The 25,589-nt window shown below is 39.2% G+C and overlaps 1 protein-coding gene across 2 annotated transcripts in view; it reads right to left on the reverse strand.

Moving 5' to 3' along the window:
* SLAIN1 (SLAIN motif family member 1) overlaps positions 1-25,589 on the reverse strand; it is a gene marked incomplete at both ends in the record, with an annotated part of 54,413 nt that overhangs the window by 25,714 nt on the left and 3,110 nt on the right. For both annotated transcript variants that reach the window (XM_082486120.1, XM_082486119.1), the window contains one exon: positions 24,857-24,996. In XM_082486120.1, coding sequence (XP_082342246.1) covers positions 24,857-24,996 — 140 coding nt within the window. The remainder of the gene's footprint in view (positions 1-24,856; positions 24,997-25,589) is intronic.

Here is a 25,589-nt window from a genome sequence, read left to right on the forward strand (position 1 = left end):
AACCTACAGTTAAGATTGGAAGTGACCAACTTTTCAGGTATGATTTCCTTGGTTTTGATCAATTCTTAGTAACTAGACTGCTGATAATGTACTCCATTACACAACGTATACAGTAATACTTTTAAAAAGGACTTGTTAAAAAGACCACCTAATTGATCAAATAAAACTTTCCTTTAAAAGTAAAATCAGCAACAAGTGAGCCTGTTCATAACTTTGAAATATTTACTAACACAACTGAGGATTAAAAAACTAATTAAGACCTTATTCTTATAACTTCCCTGGAGATATCAAAATGCTAAAATAGACGAGAATAGTAACTCACATAGAAAAATATCAGCAACTACATAAACACAAATATTCACCATACTAACTCCTGTGAATAATCAGTATTTGATAAGAACTGATGGAAAATCTCACATGAAAACCTGAACAAGTAAATAACTACAGGATTGCATGGCTCAAAATGAACAGAGCGCTCTGCAAAACCAGAGCATGCTGTACTGTATCTAAAGCAATTCCGTTCCTAAAAGCAATTATTCATTTAAGCTGCATATGGTACACAATTTCTAAACGTATACAGAAGCATGTTTTTGAAAGTGAAGATGAAATTTGCTATTCAGATCAATCGGAACGTTCATAAGGTGGGACAAGAGGAATAAACATCACAGATTCTCATTACGTTGCTTTAATTTTGTGAGGTTACACTGATTTAAACAGAGACAGATCAAGCACAAGTCCTGTACCTGGCAGATCAGATATACCTATTTTTATATGTATATAAATAGGTGTATATATAAAAATATGCATTTATAAATATATTTATATATCTATAAAATATAAAAAGCACACTTTCTACACGTATCATATATAGTATTACAATATATAACTTATATAGTATTTATAATATTATATACTATTTAGATTATACAATATATTTATATCTTATATAAATATATTTCTCTAATATATAAATTATAGTATATAAATGAAATATATAAATATGAAAATATATTTATAATATAATGGATATTTCTAAAATAAATATATTTCTATTTTTATATACTCTAGAAATATAATATACTTTTATACACTATATATTTATGTTATATAACTTATTAATATTTTTATGATATATATTATACAAATAATACTTATAATATACAAATTATAATATATAAAATAAAATTTTATAATATAGATATAAAGTTATATTTTTATATATATATACCTAGGACATTAGTAACTAAGGATATCAGGGTTTACAAGAAACTCAAAATACAGGCACATTTGAAACGCTTCAATTTTTATAACTCCATTATGAAACTCAGTGAACTCAGCTTGACAGAACGATAACTTACTTTCACTCTAAGCATCACAAATAAAAAAATATTCCTTTGCTATAAACACAGAAAACAATAAAGTCACAAATAACTGTATTGTACTACTGACTAACCATACTCAATCCTATCTGAGGAGCTATCGGGCTTGTTTATTCACCAAATTAGCTTAAGCCTTCAGGCCAGCATCAAAAATACTTTTTAAGCTCAAGCTAAAAACAAATTAATTTGCACATATACAGATATTTGCATATGGGTACTAATTACACAGCAGGAACAAAAAACCCACTCTTTTGAGCTAGCAACTGGAGGAATATTTACAGTACTGTCAATCCCGTAACCGCAAGTTTTGAAGATGCAGCACGTTCCTCAGAGCGAGGAACCCAAACCACTTCCCTGGTGCGTCCTGCAGACGCACACTTGTACAGCAGCCGCACTCAAAAGCGAAATCTGTCTCCCAGGAATACAATGCACAGCCCTGCACAGGAAACAGAAGTATTTTGTTAACCACTGGAGAAATTCAAGAGTGCCATAAGGGAATTCAAAACCCTCTCCTTGCCATAGATAAGAATATCTACACCAGCTAAGAGGTGTCACCTCAGTGAGCCTATCTCGTATCTCTGTCCCAAAGACAGGTATCTACCCTTCACTTTCAGTCCCTGTAAAACAGAGATTCAGAGTCTGAAAACCCCTCCTGCAGTTACACGTATGACTGGGAACAGGCAAGTGGCTAACACGTTCAAAAAGACAGCCAGAGGAACAAAAGATGAAGGTAGTCCCACTACCTGCTCAACAGTTGGAGCACTTGCTCAAGAAGCTACTGCTCACAAGCCTGAAGAGATTTACTCGGGTCCCTGGAAAACCCAGAGCTCCAGTAAAAACCTGAAGCAGTCTGAGGTAAGAGAGTTGCTAGACACTCAGTGGCAACCAAAGCTGTGGTGCCACCTCATAGGAACAGAACTTCAGGCAGCTAAGACTTCAACGCAAAGCCTAAGTAGATACTGTCTTTCAAGTACTTGAGTAGCTCCCAAACACATCGGCATTAGAAGTACATACAATCCTTAGGTCTGCTTCACAGGCTGAGGCATTCAGCTTCTGCGCTCAAAAGAGGACTGTAACATCTTCTGAGGTTTATTCAAACCCAGTGCTTCAAAGCTTTCCTTCACAATTACAAAACCTAAAAACTTGTGGTTTGTTTGTTTTTTTTTTTTTTTAAATAATTGTGGTTTTATTAGTTACAAGATTACAAGTTCAGGGCTCAAGCCAGCAATGTTTTCAGCTCTAGCAACTATGAGTAAGAGTACTGAGCTGTACCTGTAAAACTGGAAGTGAGCTGGGGCCACATACACATACTCATCTTGCTGGTAGCTATTGTACAGCAAACGTCTCAACTTTTCAAGTGTAGGGTCCTGCACCTAGGGAGGAATAACCCCATACATGGGTACAGGTCAGCAGGTAAGCAGCTCTGGAGAGAGGGACCTGGGAGTCCTGGTGGACAAGTTGACCATGAAGCAGCAATGTAACCTTGTGGCCAAGGCAGCCAATGGTCTCCTGAGGAACCACTCAAGAGAGTCCAGCAGAGGGCTACAAAGATGACCAAGGGACTGGAGCAACTCTCATGAGGAAAGGCTGAAAGACCTGGGTCTGTTTAGCCTGGAGAAGAGAAGACTGAGAGAGGTTCTCATCAATGCTTATAAATATTGCCCTTATAAAGGGCAGGTGACAAGAGGATGGGGCCAGCCTATTGTCAGGGGTGCCCAGCAACAGGACGTTGGGCAACAGGCACTAATGGGAACACATGAAATTCCATCTCAACATGAGGAAAAACTTCTTTACAGAGCACTGGAACAGGCTGCCCAGAGAGGTTGTGGAGTCTACTTCTCTGGAGAGATTCAAAACCAGACTGGATGCATTCCCATCCAACCTGCTCTAGGTGAACCTGCTTTAGCAAAGGGTGTTGGACCAGATGATCTCCAGAGGTCCCTTCCAACCCCTACCGTTCTGTGATTCAAGCAGCACACTCCTCATTCTGGTCTCCCACAGCCGTCAGCCCTGGTCATCTCAACAGCTTGTTCCAGCACGTACAGTTTCCTAACCACAGCTGTAGCTCTCTCAACCATCCAGCTAACGGTAGAAACTTTGCCATCAGCACAGAGCTATACTTCATATGTTTAATGCACATTTTCAGTCACACTGAATCTGTTACTGCCTGAAACCATTTCCCTGCACTGCCATATCCGGCTCACAAGACACTCTTGGGACGTTTGCTGTTTCTATCCCTTGATTTCTCAGTCAAGAGAGGCAAAGCTCCCCCTCTTCCCCAGCTGCAATGACAACAGAGGAACCCCTAAAGTGCAGGCTGCACAAGGGGACTCCTTTCAAATGACAGTAAATAGGGGTCTCCAAAACACAATTTAGTGTACATCCTTACCTTTGAACCTCTGTAATTAGACTACATCTGAACAAATATATGCCAACATTTGTCTTTGGTTTTGGTTTTCTGCACTAAACCCTATGGCTTCTCAAGCTCTTAACATAGGGTCAGCTAATGAGAAACTACATGGCAATGAAATGTCTTCATTTTATTGTCTTTTGCAAGAATGTAATTTCTCTACAAAATTCTAAGTTTTCACAGGGGTTTTAATAATCAGTATACAGCACTGCCATGTAAAGAAAAGATTAAACACTCATTTCATGCTACTTTAAAATAATAAAAAGCAACCAAGCTCAGCTTCAAATGTCTAATGAAAACAACTGCTGTTATAGTTTGGACACACAGTGTTAGATGAGGAGGAGCTGAGAAAATTAATAAAGATTGCCCACTTTCCTCTAAGCCTTAGAAAACTGAAAAATAATGTTAGTTTTAGAGTATGTAGGAACTTCAGTTTTAAGAATATGTGAGAACTGGGAGTACCTGAAAAAGTTTATTTCCGAATTCATTGGCATAAAGCAAGTCCTTTTTTGAAAAGTTATATAAAAGCATCTAGTATTAGTGTAGAATGAGAAAGCAGTTCAGTCGGTATGCAACTGCTTGGCATATAGAACTGCAACACCACCTCAAGAGCTGCCCCAGCAAAAAAAGCACAGACCTCTTTTAAAGGTACAGTCAGCAAGTCTATCTAAATTGCAGTAGTTTCTAGGACTTTCAGCTAGCACAGCAAAGCAATGCAATCAGCAGGGGTGAGGGCATACTGCAATTGGTGACAAAAATGTAAATCTAAGTAAGATTCAGGAATTATGCACCTTGACATTCCAGTTGTACCAATGATTACCTATCAGTGTGAGCAGGGAAGATTTATCTATTTTTCAAGACAGATGCACCACTACTCTATTTCAACGTAATTCAATGAAAGACTGTCCTGAAAATTGTCTTTAGACACATCACATACTGGAAAAATGACCACACTGCTGTCTAACTGAAGTGTGCCGAAGGGCAGAGACTCTAACCACCACTCTCTGACCCAATTTCATCATAAAAATGATTTTCTGACAAAGTAGACTAGAAAGGAAAAGGAATTGAAAGGTATGAGCTACCTCCTACAAAACTCCTACATAAAAGAATACCGCACCTTAGCTATGTGCTTTGGAGTGTTGGGACTGTTTGTTTTTTTAACTTGTCTTTTTTTTTTTAAAGCAAACTTTTTAGGAACTGCTATACAAACAGAGGCCTTGTGAAAAATTTAATTGTCTTGGCATTCATCTTTCTGTGTGCACAACTCTCCCTGCATGCATAGGTCCAAAAGCAAATTTTCTGAGTAGAGGTAATAGCCAAACTGGGCTTCCCAGCTCCCTTTTTTCGAGAAATTGGACAATTACTATGCTGAAGTATTAAGCCCTAGGCATGACCTAGGGCCCAAAATGTCTGTTGCCTCCCCAGCTCCCATACTCAGCAAGTGCCACTTTGTGCGAACTGCCAGTCTGATGCATTTTAACTCAATTTGGTAAATTCTTAACCAGAACCCATGAGCATACAAGCTGTCACATTTCAGCTAGTTTGAAGTAAGATGCACCTTTCTGAACAGAAGACTCATTCTCATGTATTACTACATAAGGTAACCTGGAACAAAATATATAGCCCCAGATTATTCTGCCAAACTATTAGCATTTCATTCACGAAGGAGAGGGATTACCACAGTTATTTTTAGGACTCTTCAAATAAGGAATTTCCAATTTCCTTCCAAAACAAGGAATTCTTAGCAAAGGGCACTGTGAATGCAAAAGTTTACATGGGGAGACTATAGAAATTGACAGAAGAGGAATCCAAAGTTAATAAATCATATCTAAATCAAAGTTCATATCTGATTTAGTCAGTCTCTGAATTGGAAATAGAGCCGGGATGGTGTCAGGGCAGGCGCATATTCTATTTACCCATCTTCTCCATCTTTCCCCATTCTTCTTCCTTCCAGTACCTATCTATGGTGCTTTTGGACACAGTATCCTGTGTCACACACACACAATAAAGATGTTCTTATGTATAGACACCGATGGCTGCGCTAGTCACCACGGGATGCAATATAGTCCAAAAGGAAAGGCTAGGGCACGATTCATCTCACCTCCACTTTAAAAGGACGAGCTATGTTTGCCTGCACTGCCTACAAAGGCAGCCCAGTGGAACTGGCTGGGATACAGATCTCTGCGTATATTCAAGCAAAACTCACTCCGACAGCATTCGTTACTGGGAACAGTAAACAGAGCTGAAAAACAGATTTCTGAGACTGCATTCACTTTTCTCCTCTTCTACACAATTGAAAAAGACAACTCTTTTGCAGCACTAGAGCACTGCAGTGCTTGCATCCATCCTACTGAAACAGCTGTAGATATCCAATTAAAGTTGCTGAACACCTTTCTCAGCAGCAGTTGCAGTTGAAAGGGCAACCCTTGCTACCTTCCTACAGGCTAATGCTTTACCCCAGTGCTCCCCATGCCATCCTCTCAGCTGTACTGAGTACAACAGTCCTTGCAAGACTTTGTGCTAAATCAGATCAATTATCCAGTCTGTATTATAAAGAGACCTTTTTGTTCATGTCTTTTTTTTTTTTTTTTTAAACAAGGAAGAGTTCCTCAATCCCTTTTACCAGGAAGATAGAACACAGTTGTACCAGGGCATTTAAGGGAGAGATCGAGAAGCAGAAAACAACAGCAGGAAGGTGGGCTGCCGAAGCCAACGTTGCCTCCAAAAGAAACACGTCAGAACGCGGGTGAGATGAACTCAATGTCTGACACCGATCGCTTCCTTACATATACAGTGCAGAGCAAAACAACAGCACACTTTCATCATATTTTAACAATTAGCAACAAAACAGGGAACAAAATGGTAACCACCTTACAACGTCACTCAAAGGGTAAAGACAGATCTATCACCATGATGCGCAGACACTGCGCATAAGGCTACAGAAACATCTTCCTCCAACTCTTGCCGTGCTGGCTGGACAGACCTCTGCCCTTAGCCTGTTCTGGCTGTGAATTATCAGGTCTCTGATTAAGCTCAACCAGCATGTACTAACTGAGATGGGCAGGGAAGCCATCATCTAATCATTTCAGCTTGTAGATCTGAAGGGGCAGCAATTCCTATTGGCACAAATGAAGTTGGAACCAGACATATATGCCTGCCAAAAAGAAAGGGATGAGAAGGCGGCTCAACCACAACAACCTAAGATCATCTTATTCCAAATGCAGTGGATCCACAGGAGACTTGCAAGTTTGTTTATACCATACAGCAGAGCAAAGTGTCCAAGAGCCCTAAAGAAGCTCTGAGGAGGCTGGTGCATCTACCTAGAGAAATGTAGGACCGTGGCAGGAAATTAATGTCTCTTCCACAGTCAACACACCTTCACTAGCAGCTAGCTGCACCCAACCTGGTGGGTATAACTAATCTGATCTCAAATTGTTCAAATAACCTTGCAGAAAGCTCTACATCATACTAATTTGAGTGGTGGTTTCACTCCTCTAAACGTGAAATAGGTGTCTTCACACAGACATTGCTATTGCAGTTTACTGCACAGTAAAGCATTAGGTTTAAGCAAAGCAGTGTTAGAAGTTACGATACATATACCACTTTAATGCCATTTGAACATCATGATCAGAGTCAATCGCATTTTACTCACTGCCGGCTAATCCAAAGGGAAAACATTTGGTTGGCACAATTTGCGACATAGTTTACATTTTCCTTTATAAATCACAGGTCTATTGCTGATTGCACACACACTCCAACGTTACCCTTGTGAAAGGGACATTCATATTCTGTAACGTCACCATAAGCAAAATCAGAAATCTCACGCTTATTGCGTAAGCATTGCAAAACTCATCCCCTTACTTTCCTTCTTGAATTCATTACCTTTGGTAACTGCCTTGTCTATATCTCAGTAACAGCGTGACACAGCAAAATCCCAGAGAGTACCGTGGAAAGCATATTTTGCAATCACTTAATGCTGGTTTAAATGCTCCATTTGCCCCAGTACTCAAAAAAATAGCAAAACCAGCTAAATTTTTTGAACTGAAACACATCTCTCTTGTCTTTTTCTTTAGATGCTGGCTCTCAGGCCTGAGACATAGTGTACCCATAGTTGTCTCGGGACAACTTTTCACTGCCTGCTGCTTGCAGAGCCTTCACAACCTTTGTCTGCCATGTAACTCATACCGTTGCAATCTAGTGGACGTTTGCTCTGCAGAGCAGCAGGGCATATTCTCTCCAGATCTGAAGGAGTCAAGGGAATGTCTGCAGGTGAGCAGCAGCAAGGATCATGCAGCTGCAGGAATCACCTCTGCAGCATCCCTAGTTCAACACTTGCAGCATCCTCATTGGAGATGCCTGCCTGGGATGCAGCTCTCGCACAGTAAAGCATTGGTGACCAGGAGTTTGATAACTACTGCACTAGATTATTAAAGCTGCAGTTCTGTGGCGCACAGCAATACAAAAAAAAAAAAAAAAAAAATAGAAGGAGGACCTAAATCTGTTTTCTCTGACTCAAACCTGCCATACTGTCATCACCTCTCAGGAAAAGTGCCTTTAACTGTAACAGGCACAACAACATACACCCATGGAGGGGGAAGGGGGTGCAGCCTCAGCAACCCCACCTGAAATCAGGTTGTTTGTAGGGTTTGTATTTCACAGTTGTCCCTGTGCAAAGGTTACACACAGCAGTAGAGTGCTGATCAGAATAGACAGAGTTAGTATTTCCTATTTCTGTATAAAATGTGTCCTTATGTCACCAATTTTCAGGTTTGCTGTAAAGAAACAAATAGAAGTTTAAAGTCTAGAGCCAGGCACGTAATCTAATCAGGACATTCAACAAAAATGCTAATTAAACTGCCTTAACCAGGAGAAGAGGCAGAAATTCTTTGTGCCCCAGAAGCAGCACCTGCTGTCCCAGTACCAAGTCACAAGGATGAGTCGTTCCACTTTGAGATGGAAAGTAGTTACCAGAGTTGCTATTTTGAGAGACTCTGCAAACCACTTTACAGAAAGGATCTCAGAAGCTGTAGCTCTACAACCCCTCCCGGGCACATCCCCTGGGGCATGCTGAGCCCTCTAACTCAGTACTCTCGCTAGCCAAGATTCTGGGTCAATGAAAAGAAAACCTAGAATCATATACATTTAAGTTTAATAATGCATGTTGGGTGGGAGGGTTGCTTGTAATATGGGCCCATGATCATGAATCTGTGCACTTAAGTAAGCACTTCATCATCCTAAAAAGTATCTGGTGGTAAAGTTGACTTAGAGAAATCTGGCCTGCCACTTCTTTGGACATGGTTATCTATTATTCAGGAGCAGGCTTTTAAGCTCCTAATCCATCTGGTACACATACTGGGTATGTGACTCTTGTTACAGGTCCTCCTCTTCCCCAGCCACACAGCTCTGTCCCCTGGGGCTACCCTTATATCTGAAGTTTGCCTGAGCATCCGAGGGGACGGAGCAGTCTCACATCCTCTATTCACACAGGGGATGCATCCACCCTTGTACAAGTCACATAGGTGCAGTGACAATCTGTTTCAATTGCAGAAAGAGCTGGTAAACAAACGCACTTTTGGACAGTTCTGTGTCAGATTACTTCTTGAACTACTACTTAGGATAATTTTCTTGGGCATTTCTCTTGCAGCTCAAACATATTTGTCTCCCCAAACCAGTCTACTCCACACATCCACTGAATTCTTTGAATTGCTTAATAAAGATGAAGTAAGCCCGTTGGTGCAGGGGTATTTTGCCGATACAGTATAGTAGGACCTGGAATGGACTCTTGCACCAGTGAGCAAAGTCGTTCTTTATGTCAATACTCTACAGGCATTGCCATGAACTAAAGAAGTTACATCAGTACAAAGAAAACTTTCCAGAACAAACATATGTATATACTAGGGACTTCTACCAAAGCATGTAATGGATTCACATCTTTTCACATGCTTGATGAACAAAGCTATGCTGCATTCATGTCTCCAGCACAGACCTGACCTTCCCAACACTTGTACAACATCAAGAATACAACATATAGCTCTGTAATGTGTATTGGAAGAATCCAGTGATATATAGGCAAGCTTTGCAAAGTCCTCCTCAAGCAAAATCTCTGACTGCAGGGAATCAAGTTCCAGAGTTTTAAGTGGTTTGTACTGATTGCTGCCAGCTAAATCAAGAGCATGAACTTACTGTATTTTCAGTCATGTGGGAACCAATAAGTACTGAATCCCAGCTTATCATATTTTTAATCTCAAATATGAAGCAGAAGACTCCCCTCAAAGTTATTTGATATTCACACCAAAAAGTATACAATTAGTAGGTGAAATACCTTAAGGAACTAATAAGGACAATGCACAAACCACAAGAAAGTCAGTTCAAGACTTCCAGTGATTTCAATAGGGTTTGGATCAACATGGTCTTTTTCCTATTACATTTCTACTACTGCAAGTTTTCTACTACTTCTATATAATACCTGAGATGTAATTACAAAAGATTATCAAAACACCATTTTTTTGGTACTATTTATTTAGTTACCTCCCCTCCAACCATAAGACTGAAGACACTTCACTTGATTCTTGTCTCAGGTTAATTTTACAGTGGTGGAAGGCCTGCTTTCAACAGAATTTATTTCAATTTACCACAGCATAAGTAAAGGCTGGAAATTCATTTTGTTGAAGGACTAAAAATTCTTATAAAAATTGTGGTATGGAAGCCAACCTGAATTTTAGCCACACAGGAGGGTAGAGGTGGAAGAAGAATGTTTTGCAAAATGCAGTACCTCCTCTGTTTTGAATAAACTCTGTGGTCTGTATTCACCTCCACTGATTTTCAATGTTCAAATTTGACCTCCAGTCCTACTGAACCAACTAGGCTCCTCTCTGTCCTGCCCTGTCACTGGAGGAAGGCAGATCTCATGCTCTGGAGATGTTTCTGTTTTTCAATTAGTCCCTGATTTCAAGCCTGAAGTTTAAGATGGCTTAAACAAAGTAGTACGACCCTTATCTGGCAAGCACTTACAGCATGTTTATCACACAGAAACAGAGACATATATGTAGCTAGAGAAGATGTGACCTGAAAGTTGAAATATGAGGAGTATCATGACATTCAAGTCGGATCCAAGTGACAGCTATACTGATGTATGTCATCCATGCAGCGTTGCACCGCTGTGTGTGGATGTATTGGAACTAGGCTGTTTGATGTGCTTCTGCATGGCATAGACAGGCTGTATGCATTGAGAGAATCAACTTTTAGGGTCTACTTATATTTTCGTAACACAATGAGGAGGGATGAGGTCTTCTGTGTGCCTCTATATGCTCTGTATACAAGAGTACCCTTCAAGGACACTAAGAACATGAGTAGCTTTTATCTTGTCAGCAAGCTGCTTTCTACATAGCAAAAAAGTACGGGTCTTGTGTATCTTCTTAACTTCTGTCTGAGAAGGAGGCCTGTTTTCAAAACCAGTTAACCTAATAGTGGTTTTTTTGTGCATAAAGAAATCTCCCTAATGTCTTGCAACTGTACATTAGATGTCTCCAGTTCAATCAGCCAAAAGCAGTTTTAAACCCCCAATGATAGCAGTGCATCCACTCTTGGAAATGCTGTTTTCATCCCTTACAGAACAACAGCTGCATTGTGATCTCGAGTCTTTGTACTGGTAGGTCTAAGATAGTCAGTGCCATCATATTTATCTTCCGGTGCATTCAGTACAGGAGCTGAGTCATTGCAACCACAGCAGTCCCTCAGAACTCTGCTGGACAGGCTCCCTTTCTGCAGCTTTGGTCTCAGGAGTTGAATAAAGAGTGGAGAAGACAGCAGTAGATGTGCCACTCCAGAAAAAATAAAATTAAAATAAAACCACATCAACTAAAACTCTTCACAAATATGTAATAATTAGGACAAACATTCAACCACAGTATAAACAATTTTTTTTAAGATATGTTGAAAGGACTATTTTAGGGAATAAAACAGATTTTTTAGTATAGCTTTCAAGAAGGGCTCAGCTGCCATTCACAAACTGGAGGAAGATGAAGGGCACCTTTGCCCTTTCACTCTGTAAGTCCACGCTTAGGGGATTCCTCTAGGATGAGGAGCAGGGCCACTTAACCCTTCTCTTGCTTGATTTACAGAACAGGTATTATTAGTTCAACTCCTTGTGCAGATAAGAGCTCAACTACTACACAAGCTGCTCTCATGCTCTTCTGCTGAAGATGTCCTTATTCCTTTAGTTTCTTCATTGGACTAGAGGAAAAACAAAGAAAGATTGCTATCCAGTGGTTAGTACACTACTTCAGAGAAGGCAGCTAGGGTTTTGCCCCAGTTAATAAGAGAACTTCATTTCCACATGCCACACAGGATGTACGACAGGTCTCCTAAGCAGACATGTACTATACTGCTAAACAGATATGCTAGCAACAATTTTAATCAAAGATGTATTTTTTTTGTTCAGGAAAAACAAGTGGATGCAGGAAAAATACAGCTAATTACATTTCCTAAATTTAAAATTTCTGGTGGCATACATATTTATTTTTTTCTTTTGTACATCACCATCTGCAACAGAGGTAAGCACAACAGGTGAGGAACCTGTTCTGTAACAGACTCCTAGAAGGTCAATTTCCCATCCTTCTCTTAACAGTGTAGCATAATAATTACATACCAGGTGGAATCCAAATATATCTGTCTGCTGGGATATAACTTTCTTGATCATTTATCATAACATGAAAAAGATTAATTAATTAAAACATTAACCCTAAACTTCTAAACTGCATTTTTTCTAACCTTACTGGTTAGTTCTTAATTTCCCCTACATCCAGGGAATACCAATAAACACATTATAGCTTCCCCTACAACTGCATCTACCTGCTATCTTTATTCACAGGTTAAATCTCTGGCAGGAGGGTTTTGCCAGGGAGCTTCTCTGTCTACAGTGTCTGACACCCTGTTCCAAGATGCCACATTCCTTTTTCTTTGCACAAGTACATGTGCTGTCTATATTGAATCAGACTGGAAAAGATAAATGTTGGGCTGAAATTGAGGTCAAAAGCAGTAATGCCCTCCAGGACCCCTGTGGCTTTTTGGATAAATATAGCCGATGCCACAGTCACTTGCTTATTATGAGAAAGTGTTAACACTTACCTAAAGCAGAAAAAAGATACAAACCCCTTCAAAAATAAAAATAATGTAAAATAGATTTTTCATACTTCTAAACCACCAAACTGGGGAAAAAAAGTCTGGAAAGTTTAGGATTAAGCAAAGTTCTGATGGAGATTTAAGCAACTGCCAGGTATAACAAAGCATTCAGAATACATATCCTCATGTAGAATTAACATTCAATAGCAACCTAGAGTCACATTAAGAAGCATTAACCAGATAGTTATTTCTAGAAAAATGGGTAAAAGGACAGAGATATTTGATACAGATACCATTACCATTATCGTCATGGGGGTCAGGGCTTCTGCAACGATTTTTAGCCTATACAGACTAGTCTCTTCAGACTCCCTAGAGAAAGATGGATTTCTCCTGGCACTAGCTCACAGCACGTTCCTAACTTTAAGCTCCTCTGGGGTGATTTCAAACACCTTGAGAGAGACTCCCTAAGTAGACTTCATCTTGCAAGTACCTCCCATAGGTACCTACACTGCAGCAAGAACTGTGAAAGCATTTAACAAAGAGGCAGTCCTTGCTCCTTGCAAACAAGTAACATAGGTATAAGCTGACAGAGAAGAAAGGAGCATGACATTACCAACCAAGAGTACAGTACAATAGGGAAAGCATGAGAATGACACAAGAGACAAGAGTCAAAGCACGCAAGCTGTAAAAGCACCAGTAATACCATTATTACACTGCTGCAACATCCTTCTGCCCACACCTTACTTTTCAAGATAAAAGGCACCCTAAAGTACCTTTTAAGCATTTCCACCACCAGAACCTGCCATGTCCACAGTAAGCAGAAATGGGCTTGCACAGAGTTTGAGATGTTTCTTCAAACTTCTCCATAAAGCCCATTTTGTTTATTCCAAGTAATTATCTCAGATTTATCAGCACCCACATAGGCCAAAAATAACAAAATCTTTCTTGGACTAAGTCCAACACAAGAACATATGTGCCTACTTACAGCTGAAATTCATTTTTTTAATTTATAAATAAAGACTCATTTGTGATTACAGTGAAGTATTTCACACTCAGTCTTTCAAAAGAGGTTAAGAAGCAGTCTTACAGCACTCTTATCATTGGCTATACAACTGCAATGCATGAAGCAGAAGCGAGGAAAAAAAGAAAACTGGTGACACCACAAAGGGACAGGATGAAGCAATGATTCCCTCCATCAGTCCATCTTGTCCTACTTCATGCAGGCCTATGAATTGCTCTCTCCCTTGCCTTTCCTACGCGTTGGGAAAGAGGAACAAAAGAACTTTGAGAAGGTTTACTAGTGTTTCACAGTGCTACTTGAGGGACACGGTGGACTTTTATGAAGAAAAGACCTTAAGATGCTACGATGCTGAGCCTAGTCCTCTGTATTTGCAGGTTACAACCCAATAGATGACTAAATTGTTATCACCCACACACTACAGGCCACAAAATCCTTCCGTGCACCCATAACAGACTTAAGACAGGTTATGAAGAAAAAGTTGCCTGAAGCCAAAAAATCCCAAATAGCTCTAAAATTAAAAAAATAATAATAAAAAAAAAGATATGCTACCAGTCAGATTCAAATTATTAAGACTTAATGCTTGATTCTACTCTTTTACTAAGGCTATACTGTGGTAGTACCCTGAGCCCAATGAAATTGGAATTACATTATATGAGCCTCTCCTGAAGGATGAAACGAATGACAGCCCCTAGCCGTAACAGCTTACTTTCATTTCTAACACAAGTCTTTAAATGGCTTCCAGGTGACTTTAAAAGAAGTGGCAAACACTTAATGCTACTTAAAGTTCATTCACATGCTAAAAATATGCAAGTGCAAGTTATCTTGGACGACTTATTTTCTTGTGTGCTGATAACTTTTCAATGACATGACAGCACCAAAACAAAGTGCATACTGAATTTCTTCATACGTAAAAAGCAATTCTAAACAGAAAACACAAAATAATGAACATGGCTTCACTAATAATGCCTGAAAAATTTGGTGGCCTCGTACAACAGCATTACAGCATTGGTGGATAAGGGAAGAGCAACTGATGTCATCTACTTGGACTTGTGCAAAGCATTTGACACTGTCCCACACCACATCCTTGTCCCAAAATTGGAGACGTGGATTTGATGGATAGACCACTCAGTGGATAAGGAACTGCCTGGATGGTTCCACTCAAAGAGTTGTAGTCAACAGCTTGATGTCCAAGTGGCAACTAGTGATGAGCAGTGTTCCTCAGGGGTTGGTACTTGGACCAGTGCTATTTAACATCTTTCTTGGCAACATGGACAGTGGAATCAAGTGCACCCTCAGCAAGTTTGCTGACAACACCGAGCTGAGTGGTGTGGTCAACATGCTGAAGGGGAGAGATGCCATCCAGAGGGACCTGGACGGGCTCGAGAGATGGGCCCATGCAAAACCATTTGGCTGCACAATAGGTGTCCTCTGTGCTATATGTTTAAGAGAGATTCCATCAAACTTCAAACCACACTAGTCAGTGAGCAGGACATGAGGTCTGGGAACCCACTGTTGAGCAACTACAGGTCTACAGGCTTGACACTGGAGGGACTTTTGGTCTAGGACAGCTAACGGAGAGGTCAATATAAGCACACAGGTGAGATGCCAGCAAACATCAAGTCAGACTGGCCAGTGGGTAGGACAGGAGGTTTTGGGGCTGGACACTGCAGGGACAACAGGTCTTGGGGTCAGATACCAGACAGTGTGGGTCTGACACTTGAGGGACCGTAGGGCTAGGCAGGTACCTGGGGTGTGCATGTACAAGTGTGGGTGTGACATCTGACAGCAAGGCTCAGCCTTACAACTGGCTGGACCTGGGAGTAGGGAAGTGCAGCAGCCTCCTATCTAGCAGACCAGAGAGGAAGAATCTCCTGGGTCTGAGACTCCCACAGATTCAGTTCTGGAGAAATGGATCAGTGCACTCCCTTGTGTCCTGAAGTCCACTGGATTCAGCCACTCTAAGCATTCTTCATATGTTTAGACAGCTTCATTTAAATACCTAGAGTCTGGCCCAGAGTCCTCTTTTCAGAACAAAACAGCAGTGGCATAATTCAGTTGTCTAAAGCCCAAATGTAATGACATTTGGGGCGCTCCATCTGGTCCAGATGAGCAAGGCTGCTGTGCAGCTCCTGTATCATACCCATCTGCCCCATCTAGATATCTCAAGACCCAAGAGCATGTCAAACTACACTTAGCACCCTTGTTAAGACAAATGAATCACTGCCGAAGTGATTGTCCTGTTAAATTAGGTATAGCGGACCCATGCCTAAAACTAGGTGGAATAAATCTGGGCCATATCATCTTCTATGAATTCACATAATAAACACCCAAGACTCAAGGACAAGGTATTTACAGTCAGATACAAGAGACACAGCTCCATGTCTGGCTCTGGTAACTGAGACACAAAAAGTCTTTCCGGGGAGATTCAATCACCCAGATTTTCCTCTGTGACTCAGATGCAACACAAAGCAATACCCCGCATATCTCAGTTAAGACCAGCAGATACATACTATAGCATTTACACCAACTACTTCACCAGCCTATGGTCTCTGGCACAAAACTGTTGTGCTTAACTATCACAGAAAGATTCAGCTTAGCTACTAGTATGTGAAAACACACCCCACATACTCCCAAGTGTCCTGTTTGTCCCCATGCTGGAAAATTAACTTGGGCATCTAAACAAATGATTACAAGCAAGGCCTGAAGAGCCATGACTGAAGAAATAGGAGACAATGAGAAACCATCTCTGAATGAAAGACATCAGCGCTATTCTTGCAAAATGCAGAGGACATTCAAGACTTGTTAAAATTATAAAGGAATATTGTCATTTAATTCCTTACAATGTTAAGTACTACTCAAGTTTTCTTCTAATTAGTGGAGAGAAATGATTATCTCCAGACTCAGTTCAGACAACTGCTTAAGAACGGAGTAAGAGAGGTTGGATGGATTGCCCCTTTGGCTTCTTCAGTCAACGGACAACTGGTTATTTTCTAGGTATCTAACTTAAATTACTATTTTAGATGAAATTAATCATAACTTTTAGTACCAACAATTACAAGAGCTCTCCGGTTACTAATGCTTACCATATTTAGTCAGAAACAGTCTCTGCTCCAGCAGCTCCAGATAAAACTAAGTGAGAAGAGAAATTAACTGATCTTCTCTCCCACATAACAGAGGATACAGCTCATCAGTTCTTACAGTGGAATTTATCTAACTGCATAAGGACAGTTAAGTTTGCCACCTTTACCTCTGTATGTAACCATTTTAGCAATGCGCACTTCAAGGTACAAGTCATCTCACCCTGAACTAATACACCATAAGTAGGAAAATCAACATTTGTACCACATAATAAAGACAACTGAATACAAGTGAAGCTGGCTTTGCTGTACTTCCATGCTTTCAAGAAAAAGCTACCCCAAACTGGTGCCATCATACAGATACTACAAGGAGAGTATATTCTCAGCTCAGCTAGATGGGTAGACTCAGTTTACAGGCACTTTACATTGTAGAAGTGCTAAGGGTGGTCCAAATTCAAACTGAATGGGGTACCTCTTGCATCTTGGTTTACATGACTTTTTAATTGTGGTAACACAACAAAATAAATAAGGTAATAAAACAATAAATAAAATAATGTCTAAGCTATCAGCTCTGTCACTTTAAATGAATTGTTACCCTATATCAGTTTTCTGTAAAATGTCACAGCCAAATACTTCAATCATAAAATAAAATATTCAAGAACATTAAGTATATTTTGTGGCTTATTTTCTTACGATTCTTTGAAATTATCAAAAATGTGATCTTTAAATTGCTGCAGATGCTTTCCAAAACAAGAATTACCTAGCTTTCAGCTTTTTTTGTGCTGAGAAAAGCAATTTTTAGTCTTGTAGGCAGACTTTCACTACTTTTCTCCCTCAGTCTTCTCAGTAGTGTGAAGCTTTTAATTAAGCTTTCAATCACAGTGCGTGATCAGGCCACATTCAAGGACTTCAAGAATGTCTTAGTGACACCCCCCAAAAAAGTGAATATTCCACATGAAAACGCCTTCTGAAATTATAAATTTTACAAATATATCCTATTCTAGAAGTAAAGTCAAGAAAATCGTATTTTAGGGGAGGTTCATAAAAGAAAATTATATAATTGTAATTTCATATATGAAATTATATAATTGGAAATTTGATTTTTATAGACTCCTATGTCTCTATCATTTGTACTAAATTATCCTCGGTCTTGCAACATAGAAAGATCAAGCAAATGTATGAATGCCTGTGCCCCACAAGTATTCAGATTTGAGCTTACTGACTATATTTTCTTATCAGGCAGAGTCAAAAAAGTTTTATTTTATTATAAGAACTTTTGCATGATCCCTAGGAAAAAGCAAATTACTGGTGTAAATGTTGTATTTCCATGAAATATGACCAGAGATATGCTGGATATGGAACACTTGGTAAAGCAAGTGCAGATAATCGACTTCTAATATATTTAACTGTGAGGTGAGCTGCCAAGGAGAAAGACTGTATGGCATGTGTCCATGGACTATATCCCAGTAGTAACCAACAAAAAGATACTTGGGGTCATGGCATAAAACAGTCTGAACAAAAGCTTCCCAAAAGATGCAATGCTATGAAGACAAGAACCAAAGTGCTCCCTGAAAGTGAAAATACAGAAATAAATAACATTTTAGTAAAGAAGCGGTGCTACCTCCATATACCACATGGGGGAGGCTCATCAACGTTCTGAAATGTTGTTCCCTGCTCTCTTCTGCAGAGATCAAAAACAGACAGTGAAAAAAAGTCAGGACGTGAGACAAAAGCTATAACAACAGTTTGGGGACCAGCAAACAATAAACAAGACACACAATCAGGAGCAAAAGCAAAACAACAGCTTCCAGAACAGCCCAGTTTTGAAGAGCTCCTCTTTTCCACAGAAAAATATCTTCAGAGGATAAGCTTTTGAGTGCCCCAGGTCCATTAATAAAACCTGGGTTTCTTTTTCATTTCTACCCAGGAAAGTAGTTGCAAGTTTGGAAACAAAACCCAGTGATTAGTACTCTGCTGGATAATACTAATTGTGCCTGTATTTTTAGCTTAACTGTCAGGGTTGGTGCTACTACTGTTGCTTTTAGACATATGCTGCATTACAGACTTTGAGCCTGTATTGCAAGCATAAATTATTCCTATTTTAAATAAGCCTACTGAAATCCCCACGTAAAATTTGACAGTGTTTCTAGATGATTAACCACTCATGATGAGTTGATAATCCCAGCTCAGCAGCTAGCATGGATTAATAGAACACACATACTTTAAAACAGGATAGGTATATTCTCAACTGAGGTAAGATCCAACACCACCTCTCTACCAACCTTGACATAGCCTTCAGAATTCAGCATTTTCTTGTAATTATAAAGGCAACCAGAAATCAATCCTAAGAAAATATTTGTGAGCTGCACAATAATCAATCCACAAATATGAAATCAAATTCTTAAATAGTATGCATTATAATTTAATGAAAAGTAGGAGTCATATCTAAACGCCATATTAAAAAGGCAATGAATATCTGTGAAACAAATAAAGTGAAGTGTCTGATCTTCTATGCATTTGTTGCCATAAGGGTTTTTAACCAAACACTTCTATATTGAAGTGTACTTGCAGAGTAGAAATGTTTCAATGGTAGAGAGAAATATTCTGTTTGAAATGCAAGCACACGCTTCCACGTAGAATATCAAACCCGAGTTTTTCCCAATTGAAATATACAAATCATCCTCAGCAGCTGCGTTAGAAAATCCAGTGGTATCAGCATTTCCAAAACCTCTAAGAACTACTTGGAATTATGCAGCTGTTACAAGAAGTTACATCAAATAAATGAAATCGAGTAGGAAATAATTCCTGTCCGTGTATATGTGCGCTCCGAGCACTAAGCTTGAGCTGCAGCAGAAGACAGCTATGCACCCTGTTCTCTGAGACATCGCATTCCCCAAAAGGTGCTCAGATGCTGATGGGAGTTACATTTGCTCATCACCTTTTCCTATCAGAAATATATACAGAGAGGAACCAAATCAGTTGTGCCACTTTTTTCATTCCTTCTAGAGCTTTAGAAATTTTATTATTTATGATGGTAACAACAATCCAATCATCTGCAAGCTTCTGCACGTTATTATTTGCTACCCCAAAAGCATTTTACATAAAACTTTAATCTCCATTACATATGAAAAATAAGTATGAGAAAGCTGTGTTAAATCTCATTAATCCAGTCCTCAGTGCTACAACATACATCTCTGATGCATCAATGGACAGCAAATAAACTTAAACCTATTTTAGAATGCTAAAAAAATCCTACCCTGCACTGGGTGCAGCACTGGATCCAGCTGAAGCATACAAAATAAAAGCTTTTGCCCATTTACAGTATTTTCTGTTTGCTTCTACTTTTAACAGCCTACAGCGTATCACTTCCCTATGACAGCAATTCTTAACAGTTGATGAAATGTATTTTATATCTTAAAGACTTCAGAGAATTAGAGAGGAAGAGAATTAGAAGAATGGAACAGAACCTCACCTCTTTGCATAAGCAACAAGTTTCATATACAGGTAAAACCTTCTGCCTGGGGCCATACGAGATTAAGATTTTTTTTTTTTTTTTACATGTAAAGAGAATATAGTACTATCAAATCACATCTTTCCCCTCCCCCTTAGTTTTTCTTTTGGGTGTGTTATACATTTGGACATCAAACTTAATGGACACGTTACACTGGCATCCAGCACAATAAAGGCTAAAATTTCACTGATTAAGTTCTTGGGTTTTGTGAAATCATAAGCAACTGGAGAGAAACTACAATGGACCCATTTCACAACACACTTTACCATCCACTGATGACATAACAGCATTCATCCTGAAGTACATTATTCATTTTAAGAAACAAAGCTGAATTTAATCTTAAGACTATAAATTACCGCAGCCAATTGCAAAACCTACAGACTGCTGCTGCCTACTCTTTTTAAGCATCTGAAGCAGCGTTTCTGAATAAGAACTCATCTAAGCCAAACTCAATCTAGCCAATACTTCATATTCTCCAAGAAAGAGGAGTTTTCTGTCTGGAAGGCTGAATTGGATGAGATATGCTTTGAAGCCCTGCATAAAAGCTGAGCTCCTACAGACCGACTCCTTGCTAAGCCTCTTAACTCCTCAGTTTATCCACCCACCCGCTCCAGAGCACTTTACAGAAGGGAACCTATATAAGGGATCTTCAGCCAGGGTGTCAATCAACACCATCTCATCCATTTCAGAGGAGTTATACCCATCTGCACCAGCGAGGAAGTTTACACATCACATCTCTCTGCTCATTGGGCTTAATACTGACATGTCCCAACATCTCCAAGTATTACCAAGAAAATATAGAAGCAGCTCCATGTCACAGTTAAGATTGTGATGTGGCCCTATCGATTTGAATGAATCTAAAATAAAATAAACAGCAGGATTAAAAACTAAAGGGAGAGGAAACTGACCCTACTATACACAGGGAACTGCCATAAACAAAACAAACCAGAAAAATTTCAAACAAGATGATTGAAGAGTAAAAAAGAAAGAAGTGATCCAGTTCAGGTCACAGAGGGAAAAAACACACACAAAAAATACTACCTCAACACTAGAATGGCTCATGGAAAACAGGAACAATTCCAAGCAAAGATCTTATCATTGGAGGTTAATTTAACTTTCATCCTCCTTAAAGCTAGCATGCTTAATCCACAGAAACAGGGCTTGTAATAAGCCTGGTTCATTATAGACTAGATACACTCTTTACCTACTTAGTGATAGACCACAGGAACATTGAGAAGCTTGTCCAAGTTCTCGCAGTGGTTCACACAAGAACCACCTGCTGGAGACCACCACTGTGCTTATAGCCTTAAAGATTTATGCCAAGATGAAATCTTACTTCCACTGTGAAATACTTCAACCAGTCATTTTCACAAGGAAAGGAACAGGCCGGTGAGCACAACAAGGTGAAAAGCAAAATGGCATCAGTCAAGTGATTCTCCAGCCTGAAAGTAGTCATTGTATTATTTTATCGCCCAAGAAGTCTCTCACAAGGCTTTTAGCCTTGTTATGAGCTATCCTAATGATGGAATATTTCAGACAACAAATGAATACTTTTATGAAAATCAGGATATAATGTAATAAAGGAAAAATTACATGAGCAGGAATAAATGAGCACAGATTAAAAAATCCTAATAAGAGAACAGGAATTAGTTAAAACTCAGAAAAACAGCCTGGCAAAATTTTACTTCTTTTGGCTCACAGTTCTTCTCTGTGTGTGCACTTATTCAGATATGCTGACTTTGCAGACAAAAATCAATTTTTACTGCTTTTTATTTCTATGCACACTATAGTGCCTAAAGAGCTATGACAATCTGAACTGCATTAATTTTTGATTAATGCACCATGGAAAAAAATTACTAAGCGAATCCTACCTATAAGCCATTTCAGAAATCACAGATTGGTACGTTATACATGTTTTTTGACTGCACATTTAATAATTCTCAAGTACATCAATGTTACCGTTGACTCAGTGCCAAGGAGAAGAGGCACAAAAAGATTTCAAAAATCCCTCTAAAACACCCTTTCAAGGCATACAGCTAAAAAAGGGGCAAACGCTGTTCAACTTACAAGTACAAAGTTTGAAATTTTAGTACCAGGAAAGAACCACCCCATTCTTGCTGAGTCACTTTTAAAATTAGGATAAAATTATGTGTACGTATTTATACATGCATAACGACTGATAGAGTGGACTGCAAAACAAAACCCAGGAAAGTCAGATTACAGCAATTCTGTTATACTTTAAAACAGAATTATTATATTCTTACAAAAATCTCACACCTGGTTTCAAAACTGAGGAAGAAATAAATATTGTGAAACCAACTTCTACATAGTTAGGGCAAGAAACAGAACATTTGCTTATTATGTATTACTTGTAAAGGTATAGGTGATAAAATCTTTAGAAATACGAGATTTAATCAAGTCTAACTGAATTATTAATTACAACAATTTTAGCTACAGTAGAAACAAATCCATTCCCTCCTTGAACATACTGCTCCCATAATGGGTTTTACACATAGCACATAATTTCTCAGAAACTTTCTACAGAGACCACAAAATTCATGAACCCATCACCACCAGTAGAACATATGGATCAAAGCGACTCACTGTCAACATAACCCTGTGACATACGTCACTCGCTGCGACTTCTGCACAGAGATCGAACTGATAACCAGTGATTTAAATTTGAAACAATAAATTTGCCTTTCTAATGTCTTTATTGCCTATTAAATTTAAATACTACCTTGTAAGGGAAAAATAGGTCATGCATTCCTCTGACTTGTTTCTATATGACATTATAGACTTGATTCAGTTGCCCATACCTACATGCGCTGGCCCATCTGAGGTGCCCATGTGAGGCCAAGATGTCATCAAAAGAATGGCAGATATGGCACAGGACCTACGGAAGGTCTGTATCCGTCCTGAGTGGAAGCTGGAGGTCAGTCAGGCTAAGTGAGACCATCTCAAATGGCACTAGATGCCTGTGTGGGGTAATCTAAATGGAGCTCCAGACTGGGACACCCTACACCACACAGACATACCTTCAGGTGACCGGATTGGAGTGCCAAGCACCCATGACTGTCAGTGGACTCCAGAGAGCTACTGACTCCATCCTAAGGTGAACACCTACACCTCATCACATGGGCAGCTTCCCAAATTCCTCTCTGACTCTCTGGACAAGATTCCCACTGACTGTCAAGCATGGACACCCAGCTTACACTACAGACACCTGAACTCAGGTGTCCAAATGGTGAGCCAAATTCCACCCTAAAGCTAGGTGGGATGCCTACCAACACAGGAACCTCAGTTTGGCCCACCTAACTTTAGGCAAATGAGCTCAACTGAATATTGCTAGGACAATAACCATTGTAGGATCATCTACAGTCAATGTAAAGAAACAGATGCTGAGACTGATCAGAGACTGATTCAGTTAAACACCTGATTTTGGGTAAAACTAATCCACAACTACCCACACCCTCCAAAGCATACAGGAACAGGCTCAATCTCTCTTAATGACAGCTGTAGCTAGCTTATACAACCATATGCTCATATTGTCATTAGCTTTATTTCCTTCTCCTGTTGTCTTCCTATACTGTTCATTCACTGCTTCTTTCCTAGTGAGTTAGAAGCCTTAAGATGATATCCTACCTTAATCATCTTCAACAACACTTACTATAATCTTAATTGGACCCTAGATGGTAAAAAAATTAAAGATAATGCTGGCTGATGTTTATTTTAGAACAAAATTCAGCACACCCAGACATAACTCTACAAGTTCACTGGCACTGAACAGCCATCAGATTGATCCCAGTACTCGAGACTACCAAAAGCCCAACAAAGCAGTGCTAGCAATCAAATTATAGCTCTTCTTTGTCTGTCCAATAGTTAACAAAGTCCTGATACTATGTTACATGTGGACAAATATGCCTTTAGAAATTTATAGCGCTGTGATAATTTTGGCTTTACAAGAAACCAAAAGCACTGTTTTTCAAATCTCAATAGAGATATCAATAGTAAAGTTAGCATCAAAGTTTTCCTGCCAAGAGGTAATCACTATTTTAAGCAATGGATGAAAACTGCCAAGTTTAAAAATCATGAGCTATGCAGGGAAAGAAAAGGATAACAAAGAAGGACAACACATTAAAAAATGCACAATCAGAAAAAAAAAAACACAAACAATTGTAAGCATTTACGTAGTGGAGGAAGACTTGCATACACAGGAAAAAAAATGCATGTCTGCCATTTGTAAAGCTTGCTAAATTGTGAAAAAACACCAAACAAGTGAAATGCCAGACCAAAAATTCCAACTTACTAGTAGAGAAATTCAAAGAGTAAGATTACCTTGTTCCAATCTAAAGCATAGGGAACGTTTTGCAGCCTCTATCTCAGGACTTGGATGATCCAGAATACGCCTGCACCACTGCAGAGGACTCAGTGATTTCTCTTGAGGAACAAGAGTCTTGGTAGGCAAGACGTACAACCTTAACCAAAATACACACACGGATCAGCAAGATATGCAATACTTAAAAGTTTAGTTTTGTATTCTCACTTTCCTGCAAACTAATAATTTGTTACAGTGCAAAGCCCTACAATATGGTATTCTAATAACAAAAGATAGACCGAAGTAAAAGAGTTTTACACTAGTTCTCAGAAAAGTAGGTGGCAAAATATGAACTCTACAGCTCTGGCACATCAAAACAAAGTTGAAGTAGATTTCTCAAGTCAAAAATGCTATCAGCTTTCCCTTTTCTGTTTATCTCTACTGGACATTAGATAAACACAGTATTTGATTTTATATTTAAATCACAATTTCATTGTTGTCTATTTCACTCTTTTACCTGTAACAATTTAATCATGTCAGAGTGCTGATTGTAATTTAATTTGCATATATGTTATCTTCTCCCAGATGAACCAAATGTTGTACAAGTCAGATTTTTAAAGATTAGAAAACACTTGCCAAGAAACAGTAAAAATCCAATTTCAATATCCAATTCCAGCAGGAAGGGAAAAAAAAAAAAAAAAGTAAGGATAGCTAGTGTATTCGTGTTGTTCTCAGACAAGAGTAGGCAACTAA

The sequence above is a fragment of the Vanellus vanellus genome, assembly GCF_965231255.1.
Source record: "Vanellus vanellus genome assembly, chromosome: 1".
NCBI classification, from domain to species: domain Eukaryota; kingdom Metazoa; phylum Chordata; class Aves; order Charadriiformes; family Charadriidae; genus Vanellus; species Vanellus vanellus.